The sequence below is a fragment of the Pseudophryne corroboree genome, chromosome 3 (genome assembly GCF_028390025.1).
Source record: "Pseudophryne corroboree isolate aPseCor3 chromosome 3, aPseCor3.hap2, whole genome shotgun sequence".
Classification (NCBI taxonomy): domain Eukaryota; kingdom Metazoa; phylum Chordata; class Amphibia; order Anura; family Myobatrachidae; genus Pseudophryne; species Pseudophryne corroboree.
In genome coordinates, this window is record NC_086446.1 from 801,318,851 (window position 1) to 801,338,138 (window position 19,288).

The following is a 19,288-nucleotide window of genomic DNA, read 5'->3' on the forward strand; positions in this document are numbered from 1 at the left end:
CCTAGTCACAAGCCTGATCTTACTCTCTGCTGTATATATAGAATCCAGATAGTAAGCTCTGCAGCCTAGTCACAAGCCTGATCTTACTCTCTGCGGCATATATAGAAGCCAGATAGTAAGCTCTGCAGCCTAGTCACAAGCCTGATCTTACTCTCTGCAGCATATATAGAACCAGATAGTAAGCTCTGCAGCCTAGTCACAAGCCTGATATTACTCTCTGCGGCATATATAGAAACCAGATAGTAAGCTCTGCAGCCTAGTCACAAGCCTGATATTACTCTCTGCGGCATATATAGAACCAGATAGTAAGCTCTGCAGCCTAGTCACAAGCCTGATATTACTCTCTGCGGCATATATAGAAACCAGATAGTAAGCTCTGCAGCCTAGTCACAAGCCTGATATTACTCTCTGCGGCATATATAGAAACCAGATAGTAAGCTCTGCAGCCTAGTCACAAGCCTGATATTACTCTCTGCTGTATATATAGAAGCCAGATAGTAAGCTCTGCAGCCTAGTCACAAGCCTGATCTTACTCTCTGCGGCATATATAGAACCAGATAGTAAGCTCTGCAGCCTAGTCACAAGCCTGATCTTACTCTCTGCGGCATATATAGAACCAGATAGTAAGCTCTGCAGCCTAGTCACAAGCCTGATATTACTCTGTGCGACATATATAGATAGTAAACTCTGTGGGTTAGATAGATATATATATATATATATATATATATATATATTTCTCTATCGTCCTAGTGGATGCTGGGGTTCCTGAAAGGACCATGGGGGAATAGCGGCTCCGCAGGAGACAGGGCACAAAAAGTAAAGCTTTTCCAGATCAGGTGGTGTGCACTGGCTCCTCCCCCTATGACCCTCCTCCAGACTCCAGTTAGATTTTTGTGCCCGGCCGAGAAGGGTACAATCTAGGTGGCTCTCCTAAAGAGCTGCTTAGAAAAAGTTTAGCTAGGTTTTTTATTTTACAGTGAGTCCTGCTGGCAACAGGATCACTGCAGCGAGGGACTGAGGGGAGAAGGAGTCAACTCACCTGCGTGCAGGATGGATTGGTTTCTTGGCTACTGGACATCAAGCTCCAGAGGGACGATCACAGGTACAGCCTGGATGGTCACCGGAGCCGCGCCGCCGGCCCCCTTGCAGATGCTGAAGTCAGAAGAGGTCCAGAATCGGCGGCTGAAGACTCCTGCAGTCTTCTAAAGGTAGCGCACAGCACTGCAGCTGTGCGCCATTTTCCTCTCAGCACACTTCACACGGCAGTCACTGAGGGTGCAGGGCGCTGGGAGGGGGGCGCCCTGGGAGGCAAATGTAACCTATATAAAGGCTAAAAATACCTCACATATAGCCCCCAGAGGCTATATGGAGATATTTAACCCCTGCCTGATTTCTCTAAATAGCGGGAGACGAGCCCGCCAGAAAAGGGGCGGGGCCTATCTCCTCAGCACACGGCGCCATTTCCTCTCACAGCTCCGCTGGTCAGGACGGCTCCCAAGTCTCTCCCCTGCACTGCACTACAGAAACAGGGTAAAACAGAGAGGGGGGGGCAAATTTATGGCGATATTTTGATATAACAAAGCAGCTATAAGGGAGCACTTATTATAAGGCTATCCCTGATATATATATATATATATAGCGCTTTTGGTGTGTGCTGGCAAACTCTCCCTCTGTCTCCCCAAAGGGCTAGTGGGTCCTGTCTTCGTTAGGAGCATTCCCTGTGTGTCTGCTGTGTGTCGGTACGTGTGTGTCGACATGTATGAGGACGATATTGGCGTGGAGGCGGAGCAATTGCCAAATATGAGGATGTCACCCCCTAGGGAGTCGACACCAGAATGGATGCCTTTATTTATGGAACTACGGGATAGTGTCAACACGCTAAAGCAGTCGTTTGACGACATGAGACGGCCGGACAATCAATTAGTGCCTGTCCAGGCGACTCAAACACCGTCAGGGGCTGTGAAACGCCCTTTGCCTCAGTCGGTCGACACAGACCCAGACACAGGCGATGACTCCAGTGGTGACGGTGACGAATCAACCGTATTTTCCAGTAGGGCCACACGTTATATGATTTTGGCAATGAAGGAGGCGTTACATTTAGCTGATACTACAGGTACCACTAAACAGGGTATTATGTGGGGTGTGAAAAAACTACCTATAGTTTTTCCTGAATCAGAAGAACTAAATGACGTGTGTAATGAAGCGTGGGTTGCCCCTGATAAAAAGCTGATAATTTCAAAGAAATTACTGGCATTATACCCTTTCCCGCCAGAGGTTAGGGAGCGCTGGGAAACACCTCCTAGGGTGGACAAGGCGCTAACACGCTTATCTAAACAAGTGGCGTTACCCTCTCCTGAGACGGCCGCACTTAAAGATCCATCAGATAGGAGGATGGAAAATATCCAAAAAAGTATATACACACATGCAGGTGTTATACTACGACCAGCTATAGCGACTGCCTGGATGTGCAGTGCTGGGGTAGTTTGGTCAGAGTCCCTGATTGAAAATATTGATACCCTGGACAGGGACAATATTTTACTGTCGTTAGAACAAATAAAGGATGCATTTCTTTATATGCGTGATGCACAGAGGGATATCTGCACACTGGCATCACGGGTAAGTGCTATGTCCATTTCGGCCAGAAGAGCTTTATGGACGCGACAGTGGACAGGCGATGCGGATTCAAAACGGCATATGGAAGTTTTGCAGTATAAAGGGGAGGAGTTATTTGGAGTCGGTCTATCAGATTTGGTGGCCACGGCTACAGCCGGGAAATCCACCTTTCTACCTCAAGTCACTCCCCAACAGAAAAAGGCACCGACCTTTCAACCGCAGCCCTTTCGTTCCTTTAAAAATAAGAGAGCAAAGGGCTATTCATATCTGCCACGAGGCAGAGGTCGAGGGAAGAGACAGCAACAGGCAGCTCCTTCCCAGGATCAGAAGCCATCCCCGGCTTCTACAAAAGCCTCAGCATGACGCTGGGGCTTCTCAAGCGGACTCGGGGACGGGGGGGGTCGTCTCAAAAATTACAGCGCGCAGTGGGCTCACTCGCAAGTAGATCCCTGGATCCTGCAGATAATATCTCAGGGGTACAGTTTGGAATTAGAGACAGATCCACCTCGCCGTTTCCTGAAGTCTGCTTTACCAACGTCCCCCTCCGAAAGGGAGACGGTTTTGGAAGCCATTCACAAGCTGTACTCTCAGCAGGTGATAGTCAAGGTACCTCTTCTGCAACAAGGGAAGGGGTATTATTCCACTCTTTTTGTGGTACCGAAGCCGGATGGCTCGGTAAGGCCTATTCTAAATCTGAAGTCCTTGAACCTGTACATAAAGAAGTTCAAGTTCAAGATGGAGTCACTCAGAGCAGTGATAGCGAACCTGGAAGAGGGGGTCTTTATGGTATCCTTGGACATCAAGGATGCGTATCTCCACGTTCCAATTTACCCCTCACACCAGGGGTACCTCAGGTTCGTTGTACAAAACTGTCACTATCAGTTTCAGACGCTGCCGTTCGGATTGTCCACGGCACCTCGGGTCTTTACAAAGGTAATGGCCGAGATGATGATTCTTCTTCGAAGAAAAGGCGTATTAATTATCCCATACTTGGACGATCTCCTAATAAGGGCAAGGTCCAGAGAACAGCTAGAGATGGGATTAGCACTGTCTCAAGAAGTGCTAAAACAGCACGGGTGGATTCTGAATATTCCAAAATCCCAGTTAATGCCGACAACTCGTCTGCTGTTCCTAGGGATGATTCTGGACACGGTTCAGAAAAAGGTTTTTCTCCCGGAGGAAAAAGCCAAGGAGTTATCCGAGCTTGTCAGGAACCTCCTAAAACCAGGAAAGGTGTCTGTACATCAATGCACAAGAGTCCTGGGAAAAATGGTGGCTTCTTACGAAGCAATTCCATTCGGCAGATTCCACGCAAGAATTTTCCAAAGGGATCTGTTGGACAAATGGTCAGGGTCGCATCTTCAGATGCACCTACGGATAACCCTGTCTCCAAGGACAAGGGTGTCTCTTCTGTGGTGGTTGCAGAGTCCTCATCTCTTGGCGGGCCGCAGATTCGACATACAGGATTGGATCCTGGTGACCACGGACGCCAGCCTGAGAGGCTGGGGAGCAGTCACACAAGGAAGAAACTTCCAGGGAGTATGGACGAGCCTGGAAACGTCTCTTCACATAAACATTCTGGAACTAAGAGCAATATACAATGCTCTAAGCCAGGCAGAACCTCTGCTTCAAGGAAAACCGGTGTTGATCCAGTCGGACAACATCACGGCAGTCGCCCATGTGAACAGACAGGGCGGCACAAGAAGCAGGAGTGCAATGGCAGAAGCTGCAAGGATTCTTCGCTGGGCAGAGAATCATGTGATAGCACTGTCAGCAGTGTTCATCCCGGGAGTGGACAACTGGGAAGCAGACTTCCTCAGCAGACACGATCTTCACCCGGGAGAGTGGGGACTTCATCCAGAAGTCTTCCACATGCTGGTAACCCGTTGGGAAAGACCAATGGTGGACATGATGGCGTCTCGCCTCAACAAAAAACTGGACAGGTATTGCGCCAGGTCAAGAGATCCGCAGGCAATAGCTGTGGACGCGCTGGTAACGCCTTGGGTGTACCAGTCGGTGTATGTGTTTCCTCCTCTGCCTCTCATACCAAAAGTATTGAGAATTATACGGCAAAGAGGCGTGAGAACGATACTAGTGGTTCCGGATTGGCCAAGAAGGACTTGGTACCCGGAACTTCAAGAGATGATCACGGAAGATCCGTGGCCTCTACCTCTAAGGAGGGACTTGCTTCAGCAGGGTCCCTGTCTGTTTCAAGACTTACCGCGGCTGCGTTTGACGGCATGGCGGTTGAACGCCGGATCCTAAAGGAAAAAGGCATGCCGGAAGAAGTCATTCCTACTTTGATTAAAGCAAGGAAGGAAGTAACCGTGCAACATTATCACCGAATTTGGCGAAAATATGTTGCGTGGTGCGAAGATCGGAGTGCTCCGACGGAGGAATTTCAACTGGGTCGATTCCTACATTTCCTGCAATCAGGATTGTCTATGGGTCTCAAATTGGGATCTATTAAGGTTCAAATTTCGGCCCTGTCGATTTTCTTTCAAAAAGAATTGGCTTCAGTCCCTGAAGTCCAGACCTTTGTTAAGGGAGTGCTGCATATACAGCCTCCTGTGGTGCCTCCAGTGGCACCGTGGGATCTCAATGTGGTTTTGGACTTCCTAAAATCTCATTGGTTTGAACCACTAAAAAAGGTGGATTTGAAATATCTCACATGGAAAGTGACCATGCTTCTAGCCCTGGCTTCGGCCAGGAGAGTGTCAGAACTGGCAGCTTTATCTTACAAAAGCCCATATCTGATTTTCCATTCGGACAGGGCAGAACTGCGGACTCGTCCGCATTTTCTCCCTAAGGTGGTGTCAGCATTTCATCTGAACCAGCCTATTGTAGTGCCTGCGGCTACAAGTGACTTGGAGGACTCCAAGTTACTGGACGTTGTCAGAGCATTTAAAATATATATTGCAAGGACAGCTGGAGTCAGAAAATCTGACTCGTTGTTTATATTGTATGCACCCAACAAGATGGGTGCTCCTGCGTCTAAGCAGACGATTGCTCGTTGGATCTGTAGCACAATCCAACTTGCTCATTCTGTGGCAGGCCTGCCACAGCCTAAATCTGTAAAGGCCCACTCCACAAGGAAGGTGGGCTCATCTTGGGCGGCTGCCCGAGGGGTCTCGGCATTACAACTCTGCCGAGCAGCTACGTGGTCAGGGGAGAACACGTTTGTAAAATTTTACAAATTTGATACTCTGGCTAAGGAGGACCTGGAGTTCTCTCATTCGGTGCTGCAGAGTCATCCGCACTCTCCCGCCCGTTTGGGAGCTTTGGTATAATCCCCATGGTCCTTTCAGGAACCCCAGCATCCACTAGGACGATAGAGAAAATAAGATTTTACTTACCGATAAATCTATTTCTCGGAGTCCGTAGTGGATGCTGGGCGCCCATCCCAAGTGCGGATTATCTGCAATAATTGTACATAGTTATTGTTAACTAATTCGGGTTATTGTTGAAGGAAGCCATCTTTCAGAGGCTCCGCTGTTATCATACTGTTAACTGGGTTTAGATCACAAGTTGTACGGTGTGATTGGTGTGGCTGGTATGAGTCTTACCCGGGATTCAAAATCCTCCCTTATTGTGTACGCTCGTCCGGGCACAGTACCTAACTGGAGTCTGGAGGAGGGTCATAGGGGGAGGAGCCAGTGCACACCACCTGATCTGGAAAAGCTTTACTTTTTGTGCCCTGTCTCCTGCGGAGCCGCTATTCCCCCATGGTCCTTTCAGGAACCCCAGCATCCACTACGGACTCCGAGAAATAGATTTATCGGTAAGTAAAATCTTATTTTATATATATATATATATATATATATATATATATAATTTATGGCAGTGGTTCCCAGACACGGTCCTCAAGGCACTCCAACAGGACAGGTTGTAGGGATATCCCTGCTTGTGCACAGGTGGTATAATCACATGTCTTTCTGTGTGGTTATTATGGGATTGTGTGGGCTGAGAACCGCGCAGGCAGACGCTCTTTATATTACCGTTTGCAGACGCTGACCCCGGATACACCCCCTTATAATCCATCTTGTGTGTGTTCTCAGCCGGTACGATATCTGGAGAAGAGGTCCCGCTGGTCGCCAAGACTCACACTAAGGAATATCGGGATAGTTTCTCCTGCGAGAAGTTCAACTTCAGAAGTAATCCCAACATCACGTTCTACGTCTACGTCAGCAACTTCTCCTGGCCCATCAAGATACAGGTCAGTCCCAGCGTTCCGTGTAAAATGTATGACACACTACATTCTATGTACATGCCAGTTTTAGTCTGTGCTGTAAGATGAACGTTTCTAGGTAAAGGTCTCCGGTGTGGATGTAATAATGCAGAACTGGCAGTTCTAGTTACATAGGTGCAGCGTCAGGCGGGCCTATATCAGGCGGGTGCCTGGAGCTATCTGTCCGTCAGGGTCTGACACAGAGGGGGGAATTCAAATGTTTAAAAAGTCGGTTGGGTGTCTGTTTTGTCCTGTCTATTAGATAGGAAAAAACAGACACCCAACTGACTTTTCAAACAATTGAATACCTCCCATAGTGTCAAGTTGTTGCTCTCACTACTGTATATTATAGTTCTATTAGAAGACACAATAGATTTCTGTTGCATAGTGGAGCATGACTGTCTCAGAGCACTGAGCTCATGAGTTCAGGGAGCTATCTGTGTGGAGTTTGTACGTTCTACCCCGGGAATGTGCGGCTTCCTTCCAAAATCCCAAAGCATACTGTCAGGCTAATTGGCTTCTGACACAAGATGAACCCTAGTGTGCATGTGATAAAGAATGTAGAGTGTAAGCTCCGCTGGGGCATGTGATAGAGAATGTAAAGCAGGCATGTCCAACCTGCGGCCCTCCAGCTGTTGTGAAACTACATATCCCAGCATGCCCTGACATTGTTTTGCTGTCAGAGAATACTAAAGCTGTGTCAGGGCATGCTGGGATGTGTAGTTTCTCAACAGCTGGAGGGCCGCAGGTTGGACATGCCTGATGTAAAGTGTAAGCTCCGCTGGGGCATGTGATAGAGAATGTAGAGTGTAAGCTCCGCTGGGGCATGTGATAGAGAATGTAAAGTGTAAGCTCCGCTGGGGCATGTGATAGAGAATGTAAAGTGTAAGCTCCGCTGGGGCATGTGATAGAGAATGTAAAGTGTAAGCTCCGCTGGGGCATGTGATAGAGAATGTAGAGTGTAAGCTCCGCTGGGGCATGTGATAGAGAATGTAAAGTGTAAGCTCCGCTGGGGCATGTGATAGAGAATGTAGAGTGTAAGCTCCGCTGGGGCATGTGATAGAGAATGTAGAGTGTAAGCTCCGCTGGGGCATGTGATAGAGAATGTAGAGTGTAAGCTCCGCTGGGGCATGTGATAGAGAATGTAGAGTGTAAGCCCCGCTGGGGCATGTGATAGAGAATGTAAAGTGTAAGCTCCGCTGGGGCATGTGATAGAGAATGTAGAGTGTAAGCTCCGCTGGGGCATGTGATAGAGAATGTAGAGTGTAAGCTCCGCTGGGGCATGTGATAGAGAATGTAGAGTGTAAGCTCCGCTGGGGCATGTGATAGAGAATGTAGAGTGTAAGCTCCGCTGGGGCATGTGATAGAGAATGTAGAGTGTAAGCTCCGCTGGGGCATGTGATAGAGAATGTAGAGTGTAAGCTCCGCTGGGGCAGGGGCTGGTGTGAGTGACACCACACTCTCTGTAAAGCACTACGCTATATGTGTGCGCTATATAAATATCTATTGATACATAGGCATAGAGGAATGAGGCTGCGACACAGGAATGAAAGGTGTTGTATATAATGTATAATTATTTTCCTTACATAGTGCATTATTCCCGACACACATTGACGCGATGACATCAGAAGTGGCTACACATACTGTAATTACAATGACATCACTGATGCAGTGTGTCATACACGTTATAAGTGTGATCTTTCCGTGTCAGTGCGGGTTTCCTGGCCACACCACAATACGCTATGGAGTACGCTATGGAGAGGGATTGTGTTGTACGCTACGGAGAGAGATTGTGTTGTACGCTATGGAGAGGGATTGTGTTGTACGCTATGGAGAGGGATTGTGTTGTACGCTATGGAGAGGGATTGTGTTGTACGCTATGGAGAGGGATTGTGTTGTACGCTACGGAGAGAGATTGTGTTGTACGCTATGGAGAGGGATTGTGTTGTACGCTATGGAGAGGGATTGTGTTGTACGCTATGGAGAGGGATTGCATTGTACGCTATGGAGGGGGATTGTGTTGTACACTGTGGAGAGGGATTGTGTTGTACGCTATGGAGGGGGATTGTGTTGTATGCTATGGAGAGAGATTGTGTTGTACGCTTTGGAGAGAGATTGTGTTGTACGCTATGGAGAGGGATTGTGTTGTGATGGTGTTGTACGCTATGGAGAGAGATTGTGTTGTACGCTATGGAGAGGGATTGTGTTGTACGCTATGGAGAAGGATTGTGTTGTACGCTATGGAGAGAGATTGTGTTGTACGCTATGGAGAGAGATTGTGTTGTACGCTATGGAGAGGGATTGTGTTGTATGCTATGGAGAGGGATTGCATTGTACGCTATGGAGGGGGATTGTGTTGTACACTGTGGAGAGGGATTGTGTTGTACGCTATGGAGGGGGATTGTGTTGTATGCTATGGAGAGAGATTGTGTTGTACGCTTTGGAGAGAGATTGTGTTGTACGCTATGGAGAGGGATTGTGTTGTGATGGTGTTGTACGCTATGGAGAGAGATTGTGTTGTACGCTATGGAGAGGGATTGTGTTGTACGCTATGGAGAAGGATTGTGTTGTACGCTATGGAGAGAGATTGTGTTGTACGCTATGGAGAGAGATTGTGTTGTACGCTATGGAGAGGGATTGTGTTGTACGCTATGGAGGGGGATTGTGTTGTACGCTATGGAGGGGGATTGTGTTGTACGCGATGGAGGGGGATTGTTTTGTACGCGATGGAGGGGGATTGTGTTGTACGCTATGGAGGGGGATTGTGTTGTATGCTATGGAGAGAGATAGTGTTGTACGCTATGGAGGGAGATTGTGTTGTACGCTATGGAGAGAGATTGTGTTGCACGCTATGGAGAGAGATAGTGTTGTACGTTATGGAGGGGGATTGTGTTGTACACTATGGAGGGGGATTGTGTTGTAAACTATGGAGGGGGATTGTGTTGTACGCTATGGAGTGGGATTGTGTTGTACGCTATGGAGAGAGATTGTGTTGTACGCTATGGAGAGAGATTGTGTTGTACGCTATGGAGAGGGATTGTGTTGTACGCTATGGAGGGGGATTGTGTTGTACGCTATGGAGGGGGATTGTGTTGTACGCTATGGAGGGGGATTGTGTTGTACGCGATGGAGGGGGATTGTTTTGTACGCGATGGAGGGGGATTGTGTTGTACGCTATGGAGGGGGATTGTGTTGTATGCTATGGAGAGAGATAGTGTTGTACGCTATGGAGGGAGATTGTGTTGTACGCTATGGAGAGAGATTGTGTTGTACGCTATGGAGAGAGATAGTGTTGTACGTTATGGAGGGGGATTGTGTTGTACACTATGGAGGGGGATTGTGTTGTAAACTATGGAGGGGGATTGTGTTGTACGCTATGGAGTGGGATTGTGTTGTACGCTATGGAGAGAGATTGTGTTGTACACTATGGAGAGAGATTGTGTTGTACGCTATGGAGAGAGATTGTGTTGTACACTATGGAGAGGGATAGTGTTGTACACTATGGAGAGAGATTGTGTTGTACGCTATGGAGAGGGATTGTGTTGTATGCTATGGAGAGGGATTGTGTTGTACGCTATGGAGAGGGATTGTGTTGTACGCTATGGAGAGGGATTGTGTTGTACGCTATGGAGAGGGATTGTGTTGTACGCTATGGAGAGAGATTGTGTTGTACGCTATGGAGGGGGATTGTGTTGTACACTATGGAGAGGGATTGTGTTGTACGCTATGGAGAGAGATGTGTTGTACGATATGGAGAGAGATTGTGTTGTACGCTATGGAGAGATATAGTGTTGTACGCTATGGAGGGGGATTGTGTTGTACACTATGGAGAGGGATTGTGTTGTACGCTATGGAGAGAGATGTGTTGTACGCTATGGAGAGAGATTGTGTTGTATGCTATAGAGAGGGATTGTGTTGTACGCTATGGAGGGGGATTGTGTTGTACACTATGGAGAGGGATTGTGTTGTACGCTATGGAGGGGGATTGTGTTGTATGCTATGGAGAGAGATTGTGTTGTACGCTATGGAGAGAGATTGTGTTGTACGCTATGGAGAGGGATTGTGTTGTACGCTATGGAGGGAGATGGTGTTGTACGCTATGGAGAGAGATTGTGTTGTACGCTATGGAGAGAGATTGTGTTGTACGCTATGGAGAGAGATTGTGTTGTACGCTATGGAGAGAGATTGTGTTGTACGCTATGGAGGGAGATAGTGTTGTACGCTATGGAGAGGGATAGTGTTGTACGCTATGGAGAGAGATTGTGTTGTACGCTATGGAGAGAGATTGTGTTGTACGCTATGGAGAGGGATTGTGTTGTACGCTATGGAGGGGGATTGTGTTGTACGCTATGGAGAGGGATTGTGTTGTACGCTATGGAGGGGGATTGTGTTGTACGCGATGGAGGGGGATTGTGTTGTACGCGATGGAGGGGGATTGTGTTGTACGCGATGGAGGGGGATTGTGTTGTACGCTATAGAGGGGGATTGTGTTGTACGCTATGGAGAGGGATTGTGTTGTATGCTATGGAGAGGGATTGTGTTGTACGCTATGGAGAGGGATTGTGTAGTACGCTATGGAGAGAGATTGTGTTGTACACTATGGAGAGGGATTGTGTTGTACGCTATGGAGGGGGATTGTGTTTTACACTATGGAGGGGGATTGTGTTGTACGTTATGGAGAGAGATGTGTTGTACGATATGGAGAGAGATTGTGTTGTACGCTATGGAGAGAGATAGTGTTGTACGCTATGGAGGGGGATTGTGTTGTACACTTTGAGAGGGATTGTGTTGTACGCTATGGAGATAGATGTGTTGTACGCTATGGAGAGAGATTGTGTTGTACGCTATGGAGAGAGATTGTGTTGTACGCTATGGAGAGAGATTGTGTTGTACGCTATGGAGAGAGATTGTGTTGTACACTATGGAGGGGGATTGTGTTGTACACTATGGAGAGAGATTGTGTTGTACACTATGGAGAGAGATAGTGTTGTACGCTATGGAGATGGATTGTGTTGTACGCTATGGAGAGAGATAGTGTTGTACGCTATGGAGAGAGAGAGTGTTGTACGCTATGGAGGGAGATTGTGTTGTACGCTATGGAGGGAGATTGTGTTGTACACTATGGAGAGGGATTGTGTTGTACGCTATGGAGAGAGATAGTGTTGTACGCTATGGAGAGAGAGAGTGTTGTACGCTATGGAGGGAGATTGTGTTGTACGCTATGGAGGGAGATTGTGTTGTACACTATGGAGAGGGATTGTGTTGTACGCTATGGAGAGGGATTGTGTTGTACGCTATGGAGAGAGATTGTGTTGTACACTATGGAGAGGGATTGTGTTGTACGCTATGGAGAGAGATTGTGTTGTACACTATGGAGGGGGATTGTGTTGTACACTATGGAGTGAGATTGTGTTGTACGCTATGGAGAGAGATTGTGTTGTATGCTATGGAGAGGGATTGTGTTGTACGCTATGGAGAGAGATTGTGTTGTACGCTATGGAGAGAGATTGTGTTGTATGCTATGGAGGGAGATTGTGTTGTACACTATGGAGAGGGATTGTGTTGTACGCTATGGAGAGAGATTGTGTTGTACTCTATGGAGAGGGATTGTGTTGTACGCTATGGGGAGAGATAGTGTTGTACGCTATGGAGAGAGATAGTGTTGAACGTTATGGAGGGGGATTGTGTTGTACACTATGGAGTGAGATTGTGTTGTACGCTATGGAGAGAGATTGTGTTGTACGCTATGGAGAGGGATTGTGTTGTACGCTATGGAGAGAGATTGTGTTGTACGCTATGGAGAGAGATTGTGTTGTATGCTATGGAGGGAGATTGTGTTGTACACTATGGAGAGGGATTGTGTTGTACGCTATGGAGAGAGATTGTGTTGTACGCTATGGAGAGGGATTGTGTTGTACGCTATGGAGAGGGATTGTGTTGTACGCTATGGGGAGAGATAGTGTTGTACGCTATGGAGAGAGATAGTGTTGAACGTTATGGAGGGGGATTGTGTTGTACGCTATGGAGAGAGATTGTGTTGTACGCTATGGAGAGAGATAGTGTTGAACGTTATGGAGGGGGATTGTGTTGTACGCTATGGAGATGGATTGTGTTGTACGCTATGGAGAGAGATTGTGTTGTACACTATGGAGGGGGATTGTGTTGTACACTATGGAGAGAGATAGTGTTGTACGCTATGGATATGGATTGTGTTGTACGCTATGGAGAGAGATAGTGTTGGTGTTTTGTGATGTAATAATTTGGAGGGTAATGTTAGCATCTGTTGGCGTATCTGCGTCGCAGGTGTCTGCCCCGCGCAGTGGTTCCTCTGTAATTGCTGTGTTTATTTTACACCATTTATTGAATCTCTGCGCCCTCGGACATTAACCAGTGGCTCAGTGGCATTGGGGGGATTTGCACCAGTGCCCGCGCAGAGTGCTTCCCTCTCCGGCTGCCTGGCAGTGTCTGAGCCATAGAGCCGGGATGATTTCTGGCAGCCGGTTCTGCCCCGCTGGTTTCATTGCATTGTCGTCCTGCCTTAGTGTCAGAGGAGAACACACCGTTCTGACAGCGTATTATAAATGGCAGCCCGCTGGAAATTGCTGCGTTAACGAGCTCTCCCGGAGCCCAGGAAATAGTGTGACCGGCGGTGGCGTTAGAGAAGGGCGCAGGACATGTGCATTGGGGGTGTTATTGGAGAGGGGGCAGGAGGGCACACTGGGTACAGTAGTTCTAGATCAGGTCTAGGGAATACAGGTGAGATCCTCATCAGGGTTCTGCACCCACATGTCAGGTTTCTGAGACCTCCTGATAAAACTGAATCTTCCTTTTTTTATACAACTTATGTCTAGATTTGGTCTTACATTAATATCCAAAGGGGCACTCAACCTTCAGACGTCATCGGATGATTGGTTTGTACTTGCCCTCCTGCAGCTTGTACTAAGTTCTGCTTTTCAGCCATATCTAGATATCATCAGGCAGCGCTGTGTGTTGGATGATGACACAGTGAAGTACAGAAGGGAGTGCAGTGTAGGGGCCTGTTCATACTCATGGAGGGGCATGCCGTGTCTGTGCTTTCCCCGGCGGTTCCCCTGATTATTGCGATTCTGAGAAGACCGGATGCGTCATGTCTCTGTTTCGCTGCTCAATTTCATTTTGCCATCCGGAGATGACGCAGTGAGCCGAAGCATACGTCGCTGTGCGGTGAGGAGCCGGGAAGGTCACCGCTCCTTACCCATCACTCTCCCCACTTGTGTCCGGTGGCTGCCGTGTGACGGTGTGCTCATCTGAACGTGAGAGCCCCTCTAGTAATACTCGTTACACACTGAGCTGCAGCTTGCAGAAAGGTAGATGTCACCATTCAGCATGGAGAGAGATAAAGTACTAACCAACCAGCTTCTACAGTAACTCTCATTGTACAGGCTGTGTTTGAAAAATAACAGGAGCTGACTGGTTTGTGTTTTATCTCTCTCCACTTTATCTCTCTCCATGATGTCATAAATACCCCCCCATAGTGTAGCTCTGGGTTCCTTGTGATAAGACACGCGCTCAGTGACAGAACCCACATTACGTCACAGATTGTGTCATTGGTGCAGTAACCTGGGAGCAGTCGCGAATTTCCAGCTGTTACCAGGCTGTACATGTCCCACAGATCTAGCAGCCACGGACCTACATGTGGCCTATATTACACAGTGTTATAGTATATGGGCGGCCCGGGCAGGGGGTGTAAGAATAATCAGGGTGCACTTATACTGCTGGCACGTCAGGGAAGGTGTGCAGATGTGAGTGTGTGACATGGTGCAGTATATACCCCGTCACATTGCTGGGAACACTTCCCCGGTTACACTGACTGCGGCTTCATTCTCAGTATCATGTGGCCGCAGTGTTTCTGTAGCAGCGTCATTCTCTATATCATGTGGCCGCAGTGTTTCTGTAGCAGTGTCATTCTCTATATCATGTGGCCACAGTGTTTCTGTAGCAGCGTCATTCTCTGTATCATGTGGCCGCAGTGTTTCTGTAGCAGCGTCATTCTCTATATCATGTGGCCGCAGTGTTTCTGTAGCAGTGTCATTCTCTATATCATGTGGCCACAGTGTTTCTGTAGCAGCGTCATTCTCTGTATAATGTGGCCGCAGTGTTTCTGTAGCAGCATCATTCTCTGTATCATGTGGCCGCAGTGTTTCTGTAGCAGTGTCATTCTCTATATCATGTGGCCACAGTGTTTCTGTAGCAGCGTCATTCTCTGTATCATGTGGCCGCAGTGTTTCTGTAGCAGCGTCATTCTCTCTATCATGTGGCCGCAGTGTTTCTGTAGCAGCGTCATTCTCTCTATCATGTGGCCGCAGTGTTTCTGTAGCAGCATCATTCTCTATATCATGTGGCCGCAGTGTTTCTGTAGCAGCGTCATTCTCTGTATCATGTGGCCGCAGGGTTTCTGTAGCAGCGTCATTCTCTGTATCATGTGGCCGCAGTGTTTCTGTAGCAGTGTCATTCTCTGTATCATGTGGCCGCAGGGTTTCTGTAGCAGCGTCATTCTCTGTATCATGTGGCTGCAGTGTTTCTGTAGCAGCGTCATTCTCTGTATAATGTGGCTGCAGTGTTTCTGTAGCAGCGTCATTCTCTGTATGATGTGGCCGCAGGGTTTCTGTAGCAGCGTCATTCTCTGTATCATGTGGCTGCAGGGTTTCTGTAGCAGCGTCATTCTCTGTATCATGTGGCTGCAGTGTTTCTTTAGCAGCGTCATTCTCTGTGTTATGTGGCCGCAGTGTTTCTGTAGCAGCGTCATTCTCTCTATCATGTGGCTGCAGTGTTTCTGTAGCAGCGTCATTCTCTGTATCATGTGGCCGCAGGGTTTCTGTAGCAGCGTAATTCTCTGTATCGTGTCTGCAGTGTTTCTGTAGCAGCGTCATTCTCTGTATAATGTGGCCGCAGTGTTTCTGTAGAAGCGTCATTCTCTGTATCATGTGGCCGCAGTGTTTCTGTAGCAGCGTCATTCTCTGTATAATGTGGCCGCAGTGTTTCTGTAGCAGCGTCATTCTCAGTATCATGTGGCCGCAGTGTTTCTGTAGCAGCGTCATTCTCTGTATCATGTGGCCGCAGTGTTTCTGTAGCAGTGTCATTCTCTATATCATGTGGCCACAGTGTTTCTGTAGCAGCGTCATTCTCTGTATCATGTGGCCGCAGTGTTTCTGTAGCAGCGTCATTCTCTATATCATGTGGCTGCAGTGTTTCTGTAGCAGCGTCATTCTCTGTATCATGTGGCCGCAGTGTTTCTGTAGCAGCGTCATTCTCTGTATCATGTGGCCGCAGTGTTTCTGTAGCAGCGTCATTCTCTGTATCATGTGGCCGCAGTGTTTCTGTAGCAGCGTCATTCTCAGTATCATGTGGCCGCAGTGTTTCTGTAGTAGCGTCATTCTCCGTATAATGTGGCCGCAGTGTTTCTGTAGCAGCGTCATTCTCTGTATCATGTGGCCGCAGTGTTTCTGTAGCAGCGTCATTCTCTGTATAATGTGGCCGCAGTGTTTCTGTAGCAGCGTCATCCTCTGTATAATGTGGCCGCAGTGTTTCTGTAGCAGCGTCATTCTCTATATCATGTGGCCGCAGTGTTTCTGTAGCAGCGTCATTCTCTGTATAATGTGGCCGCAGTGTTTCTGTAGCAGCGTCATTCTCTATATCATGTGGCCACAGTGTTTCTGTAGCAGCGTCATTCTCTGTATTATGTGGCCACAGTGTTTCTGTAGCAGCATCATTCTCTGTATAATGTGGCCGCAGTGTTTCTGTAGCAGTGTCATTCTCTATATCATGTGGCCGCAGTGTTTCTATAGCAGCGTCATTCTCTGTATTATGTGGCCAAAGTGTTTCTGTAGCAGCATCATTCTCTGTATTATGTGGCCGCAGTGTTTCTGTAGCAGCGTCATTCTCAGTATCATGTAGCCGCAGTGTTTCTGTAGCAGTGTCATTCTCAGTATAATGTGACCGCAGTGTTTCTGTAGCAGCGTCATTCTCTATATCATGTGGCCGCAGTGTTTCTGTAGCAGCGTCATTCTCAGTATCATGTGGCCGCAGTGTTTCTGTAGCAGCGTCATTCTCTGTATCATGTGGCCGCAGTGTTTCTGTAGCAGTGTCATTCTCTATATCATGTGGCCACAGTGTTTCTGTAGCAGCGTCATTCTCTGTATCATGTGGCCGCAGTGTTTCTGTAGCAGCGTCATTCTCTCTATCATGTGGCTGCAGTGTTTCTGTAGCAGCGTCATTCTCTGTATCATGTGGCCGCAGGGTTTCTGTAGCAGCGTCATTCTCTGTATCATGTGGCTGCAGTGTTTCTGTAGCAGCGTCATTCTCTGTATCATGTGGCCGCAGGGTTTCTGTAGCAGCGTCATTCTCTGTATCATGTGGCTGCAGTGTTTCTGTAGCAGCGTCATTCTCTGTATAATGTGGCCGCAGTGTTTCTGTAGAAGCGTCATTCTCTGTATCATGTGGCCGCAGTGTTTCTGTAGCAGCGTCATTCTCTGTATAATGTGGCCGCAGTGTTTCTGTAGCAGTGTCATTCTCTGTATCATGTGGCCGCAGTGTTTCTGTAGCAGCGTAATTCTCTGTATAATGTGGCCGCAGTGTTTCTGTAGCAGCGTCATTCTCTATCATGTGGCCGCAGTGTTTTTGTAGCAGCGTCATTCTCTATATCATGTGGCCGCAGTGTTTCTGTAGCAGTGTCATTCTCTATCATGTGGCCGCAGTGTTTCTGTAGCAGCGTCATTCTCTATATCATGTGGCTGCAGTTTTTATGTAGCAGCGTCATTCTCTATCATGTGGCCGCAGTGTTTCTGTAGCAGCGTCATTCTCTATATCATGTGGCCGCAGTGTTTCTGTAGCAGCGTCATTCTCTATATCATGTGGCCGCAGTGTTTCTGTATCAGCGTCATTCTCTATCATGTGGCCGCAGTGTTTCTGTAGCAGCGTCATTCTCTATCATGTGGCCGCAGTGTTTCTGTAGCAGCGTCATTCTCTATATCATGTGGCCGCAGTGTTTCTGTAGCAGCGTCATTCTCTGTATCATGTGGCCAAGTATTTCTGTAGCAGCGTCATTCTCTGTATCATGTGGCCGCAGTGTTTCTGTAGCAGCATCATTCTCTGTATCATGTGGTCGCAGTGTTTCTGTAGCAGCATCATTCTCTGTATAATGTGGCCACAGTGTTTCTGTAGCAGCGTCATTCTCTGTATCATGTGGCCGCAGTGTTGCTGTAGCAGCGTCATTCTCTGTATCATGTGGCCGCAGTGTTTCTGTAGCAGCGTCATTCTCTGTATAATGTGGCCGCAGTGTTTCTGTAGCAGCGTCATTCTCTGTATTATGTGGCCGCAGGGTTTCTGTAGCAGCGTCATTCTCTGTATAATGTGGCCACAGTGTTTCTGTAGCAGCGTCAATCTCTGTATCATGTGGCCGCAGTGTTGCTGTAGCAGCGTCATTCCCTGTATCATGTGGCTGCAGTGTTTCTGTAGCAGCGTCATTCTCTGTATAATGTGGCCACAGTGTTTCTGTAGCAGCGTCATTCTCTGTATAATGTGGCCACAGTGTTTCTGTAGCAGCGTCATTCTCTGTATCATGTGGCCGCAGTGTTTCTGTAGCAGCGTCATTCTCTGTATCATGTGGCCGCAGTGTTTCTGTAGCAGCATCATTCTCTGTATCATGTGGCCGCAGTGTTTCTGTAGCAGCATCATTCTCTGTATCATGTGGCTGCAGTGTTTCTGTAGCAGTGTCATTCTCTGTATTATGTGGCCGCAGTGTTTCTGTAGCAGCGTCATTCTCTGTATAATGTGGCCACAGTGTTTCTGTATCAGCGTCATTCTCTGTATTATGTGGCCGCAGTGTTTTTGTAGCAGCGTCATTCTCTGTATAATGTGGCCGCAGGGTTTCTGTAGCAGCGTCATTCTCTGTATCATGTGGCCGCAGGGTTTCTGTAGCAGCATCGCCCGGATCCAGGAGATTCTATAAGCAGTGACATATCTGGCTGGTCTCCATCTGCACTCTGGATTGGCACCAGTCCTACACTCCCCCCACCTTCTCCTTAACTAGACTGTAAAACCACCATAAATACTCTGTATAATGTCTGAGAGAAGTGCCGTATGAGCCGACACGCACACTTACAGCCCATTGTGTTCCGGGAAGCCGCGTAACAATGATCCTGCTGCCCGGACATCACAATTCATATCAGCGTACGCCATATGCAAACTTCTGCAGATCCCAATTACCGGGAATGAATGATAAGCGGGGGCGAGCGCTCCTTCCGTCATAATCTGCTCGCCCCAATCTGCTCAGCGTGTGGCTAGCACTGTGCGCCTATTAATCACACCTGAGAATCTGTCTCTTTACATGGGATTACAATGTACACAGGGGCCGGGGAATATCCCCAGCACTCAGTATCGGGAGGGTCTGTCACACTGCTCAGAGTCTTC

At 47.9% G+C, this 19,288-nt stretch overlaps 1 protein-coding gene across 1 annotated transcript in view; it reads left to right on the forward strand.

Annotated features, from left to right (window-relative positions):
- The window catches only part of ATRNL1 (attractin like 1), a 1,127,078-nt gene that overhangs the window by 600,042 nt on the left and 507,748 nt on the right, over positions 1 to 19,288 (forward strand). The window contains exon 24 of the mRNA XM_063963337.1: positions 6,672 to 6,829. Within this exon, the coding sequence (XP_063819407.1) occupies positions 6,672 to 6,829 (158 nt within the window). The remainder of the gene's footprint in view (positions 1 to 6,671; positions 6,830 to 19,288) is intronic.